Source organism: Panthera leo, chromosome B1, assembly GCF_018350215.1.
Source record: "Panthera leo isolate Ple1 chromosome B1, P.leo_Ple1_pat1.1, whole genome shotgun sequence".
NCBI lineage: Eukaryota > Metazoa > Chordata > Mammalia > Carnivora > Felidae > Panthera > Panthera leo.
The window spans coordinates 144,354,920-144,370,189 of NC_056682.1; the positions used below are offsets into that span (position 1 = coordinate 144,354,920).

The 15,270-nt window shown below is 46.1% G+C and overlaps 1 protein-coding gene across 1 annotated transcript in view; it reads right to left on the reverse strand.

Annotated features, from left to right (window-relative positions):
• Positions 1-15,270, reverse strand: part of PARM1 (prostate androgen-regulated mucin-like protein 1) — a 104,934-nt gene that overhangs the window by 22,644 nt on the left and 67,020 nt on the right. The window contains exon 2 of the mRNA XM_042936191.1: positions 12,819-13,541. Coding sequence (XP_042792125.1) covers positions 12,819-13,541 — 723 coding nt within the window. The remainder of the gene's footprint in view (positions 1-12,818; positions 13,542-15,270) is intronic.

Here is a 15,270-nt window from a genome sequence, read left to right on the forward strand (position 1 = left end):
ATTTGTGTCTCTGTCTCTACTTGTAAACTGAGGATTCTTTCAATCATTCACACAGCTGCTGTTTATTGTTTACGATGTGTCAAACTTTGATGAAACACACCCTGCCTCTCAGCGCCTCTCTACAAATTAAATCGTTCATTTCAAATGCTTTGTCCATCACGAAGTGCAACACAAAGGTCTCACGGGCTCTGGGCACCTTCTACCCATAAAACTCTAAAAAGCCAGTAAGGAACTTTGGTTCCATAGGAGATGTGAGCCAACCTGGGTATTTTAGAAATGACCACAGATCTCAAGTTCAGGTTTTGCTTCCAGTGAGGTCATGACCAAAGGAATAATGCAATTTTACCATTCAACGGAAATTCTAAGAAGGTTCACTGAATCTAACCTCTTCATTTTACAGAACGGAAGGTGATAGAAATTAAGGGATTTGGTCGAGATCAGACTCCATCAGTTGCAGAGCTGGGACGAGATACCTTTTGATTTCTGGTTTGCATTCTTTTAAATTCTCTAATTCTGGGACTCATCCCAAGTGAAGCCTTCAAGGACTGATAGCTGAGACAACAGATAGGGATAAGATCCTGGCCTCTACTTCACAGCCATGTTTCCAAAAATCATATGGAGTCATGAATTCAACATGCTGTTTTATTCTTTTCTCAAATTCAGATGAAGACAAAAACCAGTCTTTATTATGACAAAAAGGGTTCGCCACCTTGCATGCTATCCACCCAGAGTAGGGACCACACTCTGGGAACATAGCTCCCAGGAACATCAGTTTCTCAAAGGGGTTGGGAGAGGAGATGCTGGGCTGGGGGGGTGAGGCACCGGCCCTCAGGGCCCCGAAAGAGGCCAAAAAGAACAGAGGGCAGAGAGCTGGGGCCAGCAGCGTCTGCCCTGTCAACTCCTGTCCCTGCCCCTGGGAATGCAGCAGCTTTATGAATACTGCTTCTTAGTGAAGGCCCAAGTTGGTAGAAATGTGACGTAGGAGTGACAACTGTCTCACCCTGCCTCACCCACTCCCAGGAGCAGTGCAGACACGAGGGAGGACTTCACTTCTGGGTCCATCAAGCTAAGCCCTGTGTCTGCCCCTTCACATGCGCTATGCCAGTTTCTGCCCTTCTCAGCTCTCTCCTGCAGGACAAATTTGCAGTGCCTGGCTTTATAGCCTAGCATAATTAGTTTTAAATTACTTTATACAAGGTATATAATTCAGCCTAGACTGAATTATAACTTCTTTACAAAAATGTTTTTTAATGTTTATTTATTTTTAAGGAGTGGGGGGAGAGGCAGAGAGAGAGGGAGACATAGAATCCGAAGCAGGCTCTAGGCTCTGAGCTGTCAGCACAGAGCCCCATGCGAGGCTTGAACTCATAAACTGGGAGATCGTGACCTGAGCTGGAGTCGGACGCTTAACCCAGGCACCCCTGGACTGAGTTATAACTTCTAATGAGCTAAGAGAACTACAACTTGCCATGGGGTGAGGAGGGGGGGATTTCAGCTCAGATTCCTGGGGCAGAGGGAAGGCGGGCAGGGTCGGAGAACAGAGAATCCCCTCTATGGTTTGCCCGGATGAAGGAGAATTTTCTTTCCTCTTCTGAAAATTCTGATCTCTAAGTGTGAGCGGGTCAGCTGTGTCATGTCAGGTCACCTAATTCCTTGACTGGGGGACAGATATTTCTATTCACGAGTCAAGTCAGAAAGAGGAAAAGAAATCCCTAAATCACTCTGCTACCTGAGTATCCTTAATGCAATTCGCATTGAAATTATGGAAAAGAATTCCCTGGGGTTCTTTCAGGTGGGAATAACTAACTCCATGGCAGTGGGGAGGAGGAGGAGTGTGGGGGCTGAGAAGTCAGCCTTTTGTGGCCCCTGACTTTCAACAGTAAGGGACCAGGTTGAGAATCTCAACTTGGAAGTCATCCCTTTGTGAATTCCACGGAGGGGGTGAATAATGGATGGCACTGCTTGCTTAAAAGCTGTCACTGATCTCCATGGACTCCATGGACGGGGAGGTTTTTGTTATTGTTCCTTCAGTATTTCAATGAGGACAATGAGGCATGACCATGGATAAATCAATTCTGGGTAAAATAAACCAGAAAAGTTGGCCCAGGCTCTTTTTGAGACTCACCCAGTCTGCAAGGCAAGGCTCAGGGTCCTTTGGGGTTCACCAGCCTTAGCACGTGAAACCTTCCACACTGGTGTTCCCTTGAGAACATAAGCAAGAAGGAAGGGAGGAACCTCTCAGAGCCCGAGATAGAGACTTGACCCTATTTGCCAAGCGGTGTGCAAATGTATGACTTTTATCATGGAATATGGGTGGAGAGCAGAGAGTTTCAGGACACCTGTTCCAATACTTACCTTGGCCAATGGCAGTGACACTAGTGTAATTAATGCAGCCCAAGGACTCAGGGATCTCTGCAGAACCATTAATTAATTTAGCCTTGCCTCCATGTATTTAGTCACCTAGGCCAGGTAGAAATCTGCTTTTGGATATTATTATTTTACCAAATTTTAATTTTTCCCAGACTCAGGCCCCCAAGGTTTTAGCGTTAAAAACTTTGGAAAGAAAATAATTTCCAGGGCGCCTGGGTAGCTCAGTTGGTTAAGTGTCTGACTTTGGCTCAGGTCATGATCTCACGGTTCCTGAGTTCAAGCCCCGCAGCAGGTTCTGTGCTGACAGCTCAGAGCCTGGAGCCTGCTTCAAATTCTGTGTCTCCTCCTCTCTCTGCCCCTCCCCTGCTTGTGCTCTGTCTCTCTCTCTCAAAAATATATAAACATTAAAAAAATAAAGGAAAATAATTTCTAAACTTTGATGCCAGTAAAGAGGAGTGAAACCCTAGCTCCTAACTGGCCACACTCAGGGGCCAGTGGGTCCTTGGCAAAATCCTAGCTCGGCTTTTGTATCCCCGTCTCCCCACAAGATTTCTTTTCTCCCCACTAGAAATCTCCAGTTGTTGGAGATTTCTTTACCCTTTCCCTCTGCGTTTCCCAAGTTCCACAAAAGAGTTACTATTTCAAATGTGAACCTTTTTATTTCTCCTTTACACGCTCTTCTGATTATCCTTTTCTGTACTGTGTTACAGATGGGTACTTAAATGGATCCTTATTACCTAATATTTACAGTAATAATCCTTTTGGGAGTCTTAAAGTGTTTTACAAACATTCCATTTTTTTCAAGTTGAGAAAATCAAAGTCGAGAAGAGTCAGACTCTTGTTGGTATCCACACAGAGAGCTCGAAACCCACTGTAATAATAATAATAGCTAACATTTACTTGGTGTGAACTGTGCAAAAGACACTTTATATATACTTGTCTCAGTTAATGCTAATAAGCACCCTATAAGGCAAGTACTGCAATTCTGTTGTCCTTGTTTCATAGATGAGCAAAACGTGATACTCAACGACAAACAAACTTGTGCCCGTCTCCTCTCCAACGAGTGGCGTCGGTGGAATCTGAACCAGGCAGTCTCGTGCCAAAGTTTGTAATTCTTACCCCTCTTAGAGCCTGTCTTTAAAGTGACCCCACAATTTCTCCAAACAGAAATACGGCAAAGTGTTTTTGATGGCCCACCTCCATGGACTCACTGAGATTTTATGATTTTAACCTAAATTCACCTTCAGTTTTGAGATTGTGGTTCCCCCCCCCCCCCAAAGGTTGGGAGTCTGATGATAAAAGGAAGGTACCGTGACCTAAGATGCTGGTTCTTATTGGCCAATATTTTCCTTTCGTACGACCAGAGAAACAAGGCATGCTGAGGGCAATATCAATTAAGCATCCAGCATGCGTTCTAGAACACGCTGGGGTGGGATTTCTACATTCTTATCTGATAAAGATGATGGATTGGTGCTGATCCGTTTTCACTTTCCTGTTATTATTTTATGATGAAAAAGACATGATCTTTGCAGTGCAAAGATTACGGTAAAGGGTCTGGATATAGAACTGGTTCTATTCCAACCAGTTTCCCCAGTGAGACAGTAAGCCACAGATTCATTAATGATATCAGCTGTGCTTATAAGCTAAATCCCACTCTCTCAGTGAAGCATTTCCAGAATCACTTTAGTCATATACGACTGGTGAAATTATTTGAAACAGAAAGTAAGAAAGTGTTCCATGGAGACAGAAACTCTCCAAATGTAATGAAAGGTGACGCTAAGACTATTAAAATACGGGATGGAGTTGCACCCCTACCAGGTAACAACATAAATGGTAACTAGCTGGTTTCATTACCTTGACATGTATTTTTTAAAGGATATTTTGGAAATATCTCAAAACCAGATTAAGGTTTAGGTAGTAAAAGTAAACCAAAGGAGAAATAAAAGTCATAGAGACAAGACTGCAGAATAATTTTTACCCAAAATGAAATCTGATCTTTGGAGTTCCTTTGGGCAATTTACTTGGAGTTAACAAACTTTGAGGTTTAGCCTAAGCTTCAAAAATTAGGCACAAAATAAAAAAAAATAAATGTGAGTGAGGGTTTTACAGCAATCCATAATCTCATCAGCTCTGAAGTCCATTGGAACCAAAGGCAGGAGGCAGTCAGCAGGTTAGGAAGGAGGTGTGGTGGGAAGGGGCAGTGGGAACCCACAGTGGCAGCACAGAGCCCTTTAGGTCGTCTATAATGATCGCAATGTATTACAGGGGTATCTGTGTGCATGGGTGTTATGAACTAAATGTTTATGCCCAACCCCCAACTCATATGTTGAAATCCTACCCCCAGTATGATAGTATCTGGAGGTGGGGCCTTTGGGAAGTGACTAGGTCATGAGGTGGAGCCCTCATGAACGGGATTAGTGCCCTTATAAAAGAGTCCCCAGAGAGCTCCTATGCCCCTTCTGCCACGTGAGGACACAGTGAGAAGATAGCCATGTGTGAACCAAGAAGTAGGAGGTCTCATCAGACACTGAATCTGCAGGTGATTTGATTCTGGATATCCCAGCCTCCAGAACGGTGAGAAATAAATTGTTTAAGCCACCCAGCCTGTGGTATTTTTGTCGTACTAGCTTGAACTGATTAAGACAGTACGTGAAAGTGTTTTTCTTCATCCTCAATCCAAAGGTCAGGGTTTACGAGGCTAAGAAAACACGTGGACTTATTATGTGAAATTTGATATTTAGTCATTAAACTATACACTGTCGGGTGCTAGGAATTTCTTTGTGAGCCCAAACAGACAAGGCCCCACCCATAGTTACCTGGAAATGCAGGGTAAACGATGAACAAAGAGCCACAAGCATAAATGTGAAGAAGAGATACAACTGAACTGTGACAGTGTAACTGAAGACCAGAGCTAGACTGGGGGGCCCAAGAGAGACTTCCTGAACAGGTGATCTGAGCTGCTGAGACCCCAGGAATGAGTTAGAATTAACTGGTGAAGGGATGTGTTTTGGGTTCCCAGGAGAAGGTGTGTCAAGAGGGAGATCAGCATGTTCATGAAACGGACAGACGTCAGCGTGGGAGGGGCAGAGAGCAAGGAGTAGGGGGTGGGATGAGGCAGGGATGGCAGGGCTCTGTGGCCTTATGGATTCCATCCTAAGGGCAGTGGGATGTCCCAGAGGGGCTGGGATGCGGGGAGGAGCAAGGGGTGTGTGACCTGATCAGATCTGTGTGTGATCCTCACTCTGGCTGCTCTTTGGTGAATGGGCAGGATGGGGAGATGGGTGCAGGGGAGCACAAAGAGGGGCCATGGCGGTGGAATTATGGGAGCTCGGACATGAGAGCAAGAATGAAGTGAAGCGGATGCATTTGGCAGCTACGAAGATTTAGAAATCAACAGTGTTCGGTACTGAGAGGACACAGGGAGCAAAGAAGAACAACCTGAAAAGATGGTGGCACCTGTTATGGAAAGAGGCCAGGCTTGGGCATGCACAAAGATAGGACGTCTGTACCACTGAGCCTGAGACGGATATAATACACTTCAGGATTATCACTTCCTGACACATTGTGGGCATTCCAAAAGGATGTGATCGGCAAATTTGACATTCGTTTAGATGATGCTCTCACTATGTGTTCTTATTAAATCACCATTTTCTCCCTTTAACATATTTTTAATCATCTAAATATGATGGTAATTAACTTACTACAACACACATTTTTTATTCCTAAAAGTTTTCCATGTGTCCTTTAAAAAATATTCTTCCATAATTCGCCTATTTTTGAATGATATGGAAAATTTTAACACTTCAGTGTGACTGTCAACTATTCAAGATTACATAGACCTTGCAAAATAGTGATATTTTGGTTAAATAAGTAAGTAAATAAATATATTCTTCCATCTTTTTAAGGACTTAATTCTTTCTCAAATCTATACTCATCGTTATGAGTTAATCATGGAGTAAGGAGCTGTCGTGTAGAGCTAAAAGTCCCCTGCAGGTATGGATGTAGAGATGTCTAGATGCCCATGCCTGCCAAGTGCCCTTTATTTAAGGGTATTTATTAGCACAGTTTGTACTGAATAAAGACGGGGGTTCAGACAAGCAATTTAAAGTTCGAAGGCCTGCGGCACCTGGGTGGCTCAGTCGGTTAAGCTCCTGACTCTTGATTTAGGCTCAGGTCATGATCTCGTGGTTCATGAGCTCTAGCCCCGCGGCAGGCTCTGTGCCGACAGCGTGGAGCTTGCTTGGGATTCTTTGTCTCCCTCTCCCTCTCTGCCCTTCTCCTGCTCACTCTCTCTCTCTCTCTCTCAAAATAAATAAATGAACATTAAAAAAAAAAATAAAGTTCAAAGGCCTTCATCGATTTTCACAATATGTCCTCTTTGTAACAGGAAGTATAAGATAGCATAAAGAAGGCCAGTGGACGCTTGGATTTTATAGACAAAAGAGAATATCCCCTTTGCATCAAGCAAAGTGACTGTAATTTTAGTTTTCATTTGCATGAATTGAAGACATTTTGAATATAACTTGGAGCGCGATGTCAGTTTATCTCTCAAGCATTTGCTGAGCACCAAATCGTGCACGACACCGTTTAATTTAGTTTATGGGTCAAAACCTATCATAGTCATAGTTTCCGCCCTTTTAGAGTTCTGATTCAATAACACAAGAGGATCCAAATTTAACATATCGTGCATCTCTTTCTTTCTTAAAAACAAAACAGATACAAACATCAGAACTCATTTGCCCTGCAGAGCCGCTCTGGGATGGCCGTGACTACCACCTCCCTCTCCTTCCATCAGGCAGCCCCACCGCCCCTTGGACTTGGCTGGCCACACTCCATCCACGGGGCTTATTTCCACAGTGGTGCTGGAGGCCATCAGTCCTCCCCTGACTTTTCACTTCTGTGATTTCAGGTAGGATGGCTCTAGTGGAATAAACTCTTGACTCAGGGCCAGTTAGGAGAACTGAATGGCAATCCTGGTCTGGGTGCTCAAGTGAAAACTTGAGTAAGTTACTGAATCTCTTTGGTTGAACACATACCATCGAGATCACATCACTGGAATGTTCTGAACATCACACAAGGGGCTTACCTGTGTCAACTGCTAGCCTGACTCTTAGAACACGTATATTCTCAGTCAGCTTCATATGAATATGGATCTCATTCTTCTGCATCGGACAATTATAATACACAATTTCATGGCAGATAAGCCAAAAGGACCTGAAAGATTGTCTCTCTTATATTTAGTTTATAGCTAAGAGCCCTTAAAGTCAAAGTAGTTAAGTGACATGGTTTATCAGTGGCAACAGCAAACTGGAAACCACGTAGAAACTGGTCTTTGTGTTTCTAGCACTGAACTTCCTGCAACTTAACCATACGTGTTCCTGACAACTGAATATTCTTAAAATATAATTCTCAGCATTTTCTTCTCCTGATCAAAAGCTCTTGATGACTCTTAATGGTCTGGCAAGTAACGTAAACCACCTTATCCTGCTACTCAGGGTCCTCTAACACTTGCTCTGAAATCTTGTTTCCTGCTTCTTCGAGTTTCCTCTCCATGCAGTCTGGGATCCACTAAACTAGGTTACTTGCCATGTTGTGTTCATGCTACATTGTAAGCTCCATGAGAACAGTGATGTCTCATTCATGGCCAAATCCCCAGTACCTAGTCAGATGCCTGACTCATAGTTAAAGCTCAATGAAAGTTTGTTGAAAATGGTGGACATTCTTCATTACAATAAATGTAACAGCAACAGAAATAATAATAACAATAGTAAAATGGCAATAATAATGATGATAAATCATAGTAAAATAATAATCATAGATATTGACTGGGCCATTGATCAACAGTCACTAAGCTATAAATTTCTTTTTTTAAAGTTTATTTTATTTATTTGGGGGGGGGTGGGGCACAGAAAGAGGGAGAGAATCCCAAGCAGGCTCTGCATCCTCAGCGCAGAGCTGGGATGGGGGTCAATCCCACAGACCGTGAGATCGTGACCTGGGCTGAAATCAAGAGTTTGATGCTAAACTGACCGAGTCACCCAGGCGCCCCTAAGCTGTAACTTTCTTAATTAAACCTTATAATAATCCAGTCATGTAGATACTGTTCTTATCCAACTGATGACATGACCAATGCTCAGGGAGATGAAACAACTTCTCTGGTGTTGGTTGACTGACTCTTTCATTCACATGTTCAACAAATGTTACTGAGGGGCTACCCTGTGTCAGGCTCTGTTCTAGGGATTGGGGACACAGCCTACATATTCCTCTTCGTGAACAAGCTCTTTGCTTTCAGGAAGCTGACATTCTAATGGCAGAAGACACACACCCACTCACTAAATAAATGAGATAGAAAGTGGTAAGAGATCATGATGGGATGACGGTTTCATACAGGGCTAAGGTTAAAGGCTCTCTGAGGGGATGACCGCCGAAGTCTTGACTGATGGAAAGGAGTGAGCCGTGAAAGACCTAGAGGTTTTTAAAATATCTCAGGCAAAGGGAACAGCAAGTACAAAGGACCTGAGGTAAGAGTGTCTCTGGTATCTTCCAGAAAATGGTAGGCTGCCGGTGTGTCTGCAGGTGAAGGTGGAAGAGAGCAGAAAGACCGCACAGATTAGATCACATGAACACTGCAGGTGCCTCACAAACTTGGCTTTGGCTCTGATTCAGAAGGTAAGCAACAGGAGAGTCAGAGCCGGGGAGTGACAGGTTCTATCCTGGGTTCTAAAGGGATCTCTCTGGCAAGGATGTAGCTAGTGGGGATCAATTACAGGAATATTAAAATCGTATCTGTGACCGAAGTCAGAGGAGCCTGGGTTCTGATGGGCTGCATGAGGAGTCTCTGAGGAAAGGAGTCCAGGATTAGCCCAAGGTTTCTGGAAGGTGAGGGAGGAGCAGGTCAGGGGCTGAGGATTTCAGGACCTTACCACATACATATTCAGTGCAAGACGCCTACGAGCCACGCACGTGGAAATACGAGTTAGCTGACAGCTGGATGTACACGTCTTTAGTTCACTGAAATGAAACAGGGATAGAACTTTCTGTCTCAAAGTTATCAGCATGTGGATGGCATGGTGAGTCCTGTGGTGGGATGAGATCATCTCAGGAATGAGTGTGGAGAGGTCAGCAGAGAGGAGGGCAGGACTGGCCCTGGGTTGCTCTGGTGTGGGAGGGGGTGAGAGGCAGGGACTTTGGAGGAGTGGTCAGCGAGGCAGGTGAAGGAATGAGAGATGTGTCCTCGACGTCAGATGGAGACTGCGCTTTAAAGACCAGGGCAGTGACCATCCCTGTCAAATGCTGTGGAAAGGTCAGGTCAAGCCAGGCCTCAACCCCTAGACTCGGCAGACGTGGAGGGCATTGGAAAACTCACCAAGAGCAATTCTGGGGCTTGCAGCTGCTGGGTAGATTCTGAACTACTTTGCCACTGCTTCCCTACTTTGCACGCAGGTGCTTGGATCTCCTTTGCCCTGTCTCTCTTTAGGTCCAAATTCCCTTCCGCTCCTAGGACCCCGCTCCTGTGCCCCCTCCGTCACAGAACCTTCCCTGATCCCCTAGTCAAATTTCACTGCCGTGGCATTTACCTTGTTTTAGCATTATTCGTTGGTGACTGTATCTAGATATTTGTTGAATGGATGAGTCCCTGGGCCAATAAAAATATGCCATGTGAACTTCATGCAGAATAAGACAAAATGCTAAACAAAAGTGTGGTATTATTACTGCCACAATTAGGGCAGCTCACGCATCTGAACACGAACACCCCCAAACGGTAACCTGCCAGCACGGTCTCTGGGTGCTGCTGGGCCTGCGGGGCTGGGGGAGGAGGGAGCGCAGAGACACCGGCTGTTGAAAGAAGACTTGATTGTGGTTTTAAGGATCTGGGCTCTGGGCCCAGCTCTGCCACTGGGTGGTGTGACCTTGGGTGAGGCCCTCCAAACTTCTGGGACATAATTTCTTCACCTTTGAAACGAATGAACAGATTGTACCCCATCTGCTCAAAGATCCTTCCACACACTTCAGTTTATACTCAGGTTAGAAAGTAATGTGGTCACTCTAATGGTATTAAGAGTTACTTGCGCCCTTTCTCTCTACTCAAACTGCAAAGATTCAAAGACAGGTCTCCCACGTCTCTGCCTCAAGCACAGTATACTGGTGGATGCAGAGGAAATGTTTTTTGATTTAATAGATCACAAGAATAAATCCTTTCTGGTCTATGAAATGTACACTGGCCCGATCTCTCTTCACCCTGCCACCCATCTCTCTTCTCAAATCAGTCCCTCCTTCCTTCCTTAATTCACCTCGGAGTTGCTACTGGGTGTAATATTCCCTAGAGCTATAAAGGTTCATGACCCAGCTCTGTCACTAATTTTGCACCTCTTGACTCTGTTGGCTTAGAGTTGAGGACATCGAGACACAGGTTCTACAACACAGGCCAGAGCACTGGAACTGGACGGTCTCAGATAATCCAGCCCATGGAACTACGGTACTTGTAGAAAGTGGTAGGTTGTGTCTGATTCTGGAGATTTATGCATGGCAGGCTCAGAATCTGTGCTCAGGAATCTTAATCCACCATGTCTGAGTATCCCGGAGGGGACAGAACTCGGGAGAGAGGGCCATCAGCCAGAAAGCCGAAGACACGGCGTCACGGGGGTGGTGTCGTGGCCTGAACTAGGGAAGAGAGAAGAGATGAAGGCCACTTCAAGCCAGTACTCTGCTGGCACCTTTGACAGGGACAGTCCTTCAGACACTGAGTCAACACCCACCCTGTTCCAGGAACTGGGTCCGCGTTACAGAGGTCACCTGCAGGCTGGGAGCACAGCATCCTACAACACCACACCGAAAGGCACTGTGATGAGTGCTGGCCGGAGGTGTAAACAGGGTGCCAATGGGGACGGGGGCTGCACAGACGAATCAGCCTTTCAACTGGGTGTGCCACTCTCTACTGTACCCTTCTCCACTTTGCTCTCTGATGGGCCCTCCGGGAGGCTGACCTGTATGGACGACGTCCATGGGCTTCCCCGTTCTTGGCTTCTGGCTGTATATCTAAGGGAAGGGAGACGGGGAGGGCAGAAGGTTTATTTATTTCACTCTCAGGGTTAGCTGTGTCTCTCAACCAAGAGTTGGTGCTTCTGTCAAGGTGGTCTGTTCTACAAGACTCTCCTTGTGGGTTCTGGTGACTGTTCCCTCCTCCAAGGCCTGACTCACGATAGCTCTGCTATTATGCTCCCCTGTGGTTACCCTGGACCTTCGTAATTAATTCCTTTACCCCCGTTTGACTGCATCGCTGTCTCTTTTGGGACTCTCACGGATGTATTAGGCCTTCGGCATCAGAACGTGTAATTCTTCGGGACTTCATCCCCTAGTGAACTCATCTTCTGTGAGGAATCATGTCTTGTTAATCTTAGCCCTCTCTCCCCACCTCCACTGCTTACTGGAGTTTCTGTTCGTAGAGGTTTTCATCGTTAAACGGGAGTTCAATTCTCCTCGGTCACAGCCATTCCTTTGACTCCACCTGGTCATGTGTGGCTCTATTCTGAATACTCCCAGGGCAGCCCACAGCTCTGGCAGGACTGTCCCAGCGAAGGGGCCACAGAGCCATTTCCTCCTTCACCTTCTGGCTGCTCTCACCTTATTGTTTCTTGCTCAGGAGGCCAAACGCTCCCACTAAAGCCTATTCCTGCTCAATACCCTCAAGTTTACCATTTTTACGTCAATGTCACACACATGGGACCTTCGAAGAGACCCTAAATCTCCCTCCACTGTAATTTCCGAGATTGGAAAATCAAGATAAAAATAATACTGACTTCACAGGGCTGCTGGGAGAATAAAAACAAATCCAATGTCCTGTAAAATTTATTGTCTTTCCCATGAACTCTAGCAGTGACTATAAAGAATCAGCCAAGTTCTCGACACACACCCCCCACCCCCTCCCTACTTTGCTTTACTGGTTTCCATGAAGTAAGCACTTCGTTAATACACTGAGAAAAATACTAATAACTGACACGTCCTGAGCACTTACACAGGCATCTCATAGAATCTCCCCAAGGATCATGTACAATAGAACCCCTTGTGTCCCCATTTTACAGATAAGGAAAAATAAGGGCACAAAAAGATGAAGTCACTTGCCCAAGGTCAGGAGCCGGAACTAAAACCCAGGAAGCTGCCCAAAAGCCACACCCCCCTTTGCTTATACTGTCTCATTACCCCCTTTGCTTATACTGTCTCATCTGCTGCCATTGTCTGTGACATCTGTGAAGACAAATTGTAAAGACTGGTTGTAATAATGAGATATCCTGTAGAAATTATCACGTGACTAAAGGCAAAGTTTGCACTTCTGTGGACATTCTTGTGAATTCAGCTCAGGCACTGCACCCCCAAATTCAAATGTAACCTACTGTGCTGGGTTAGCGGAACCGCATTCTTAACATCTCCGTGGTCTAGTGACTGAGACTCACCTGAACTTAGAGCATGCTCCACTTCCTGCATGATCACCCCGGGGGAGGCAGTGGTCTCGACGTCGATCAGCATACAGGTCACTTTGGTCGGCACTGTCGCTTGGGGCGTCGTCTCCGTGGGCACGGGCTCTGCCGTGGCATGCGAAGTGGGTGTGTGGTCAGAGCTGTGCTCTTCTGCTGGGGACTCTGGTGTGGCTGGGGCTCCTGTGGGCTTGAGGCTGGTCTCAGCAGAGCTGTGGTTGGTGCTGGCAGAGGAGGCAGACGAAACCTCGGGGGGTGAGGTTGACAGGGGTGGAGGTGATGAGGCTGGAGCCTGAGGGGAGGTGAGTGCAGGAGACTCGGTGGGGGACTCAGCGGGGGACTGAGCTGGGGTCTCAGAGGGGGACTGCGACCCTGTGGGTGGCACGCTTGCCTTGGGAGTGCCTGAGCTGTGTTCTGAGGGCGTGGGTGTCAAGTGCTCCCCGCTTGTTGCAGAGGGGTCTGTGTTCTTGTGCTCCCAGTGAGAGGCCGGGAGGCTGGTGTCCTCCTCTCTGGGCTCTATGGAAACGTTCTTGGGGAGTGTAGGTGTTGGAGCCGAGGTCGTAACTGGGAAGACGGATGTGCCAGTGGTCGGGGAGGCAGGGGGGCTTTGCGGAGAGCTTGTCCAGATGCCGGTCGACGAGATGTTTGTCGGAAGAGAAAGAGGCAAGGGGCCTGATGTAGGCAGACTCTGGACCCTCAGCCCTGTGGAAAAGCCAGTACGAACGTGGTGAATGCGTGGAAACCCGGGAGGCAAGGCTGCTTTATAGCACGTTCACAGATCTTTCTCATTTTGCATTGCGCCTCCCCAGTTGTGCAGGTGACTTTTAAATGTTTTCTTCCCGCTAACCGCTCCCTCCTCCCTTTGTGACTTATCAGTAGGAACCAGCCCGAAGGCTCCGTAAGAATAATTAGTGGGTCAGGCAACACGAGCCCGGCCAACACACTGAATGAACCCATCTCGTCTCCTGCTTGCTTAGAAGTGTGCCCTTAAAATAGTGAGACTCTCTGAGGAACTGACCTTTATGGGGATTTGTCCAGACTGCTGAGAGGCTGGTTCCCCAATGCCTGCAGTGATACCCAGGGTATGTGCTGAGGGTGGGGAAGGCGTGGTTGGTGAGCGCACAGCTGGAGGAGCTTACTGATTGGCTGGTCCCTCTGAGGGGAGCTCACTGATTGGCTGTTCCCTGTCCCAGGATTGTGGGCTCTGCATTTATGCACAGGGATGCTGGCGCTATGGGCTTGTCGGCTGGCATGAGTCAAGATGTGGACACATCCCTTGTGAAGGAGGAAAGGGGGGGAAAATCCCAGAATAAAAGCTGAGAGGAGGAATTTGAGGTTTGGAAATATCATCTGAGACTGGAACCCAGTTCTTTCAAATTCTAGCTGGGGTCTTTACAATCGTACCATCTTGCAAAATGTTCTCCTTCACATTTTGTAAAACTTAGAATTAGTTTCTTTTCTTCCTTCCTTCCTTCCTCCCTCCATTTACACATTCCGTTTAATTAACTAATTAATTCTTTCATTCAAGTACTTAATAAATGGCTTCTATGTGCTATCACTCTGCTAGTACTGGGTTTTGATTTTTTTTTTAAATTTTAATGTTTATTTTTGAGAGAGAGAGAGAGAGACCATGAATAGAGGACGGGCAGAGAGAGAGGGAGACACAGAATCTGAAGCAGGCTCTAGGCTCTGAGCTGCCAGCACAGAGCCTGATGTGGGGCTCAAACTCAGGAACTGCAAGATTGTGACCTGAGCTGAAGTAGGTCGCTTAACTGACTGAACCACTCAGGCGCCCCTTGATTTCGCTTTTTATGTAAACCATCTTTTGATTGACTCCCATGCCCCTTATCATCCCCCCAACTAGCTTTTCCCCTAGTCGCTGGCACCCTCTCTCACTCAGCTGCTCACTTAAAAACCGAGTCAACCTTAAGTCAAAACCTTAAGTCATCTCTTTCCCTCATACTGCACATCAAATTCATTGGCAAATTATAATGGCCCAACCTTGAAAACATCCCAACTTAATCACTTTTCACCACCTCCCCCATTATCTCAACATCACCTGAGCCACCAGTCACTTGCTAGACTATTGCCATAGTCTCTTCATTGGTCTTCTGCTTTTCAGATTTTCTCCCTTTCAGTTACTTTTCACATAGCAGCCAGCATATTTTAAAGTGATCAGTCAGATCATGTTCGTCAACTGGTCAAAACCCTCCAAAGCCATCTATCTGCTGCACCTAGAACAAAATCCCAAACTAATCCCCCATTGTCTCCCCATGCTCTCTTCATCATTCCAGTTGGTCTCTACTCAAATGGCCACCTCCTTCTCAGAGGAGCCTTCCCAGATGATCCTAACTATAATCATTCCTACTCCAGCTAGCTCCTTGCTTATTTTTTTAAAAGATTACTTTTTTAATTGTTAAAATATACACAG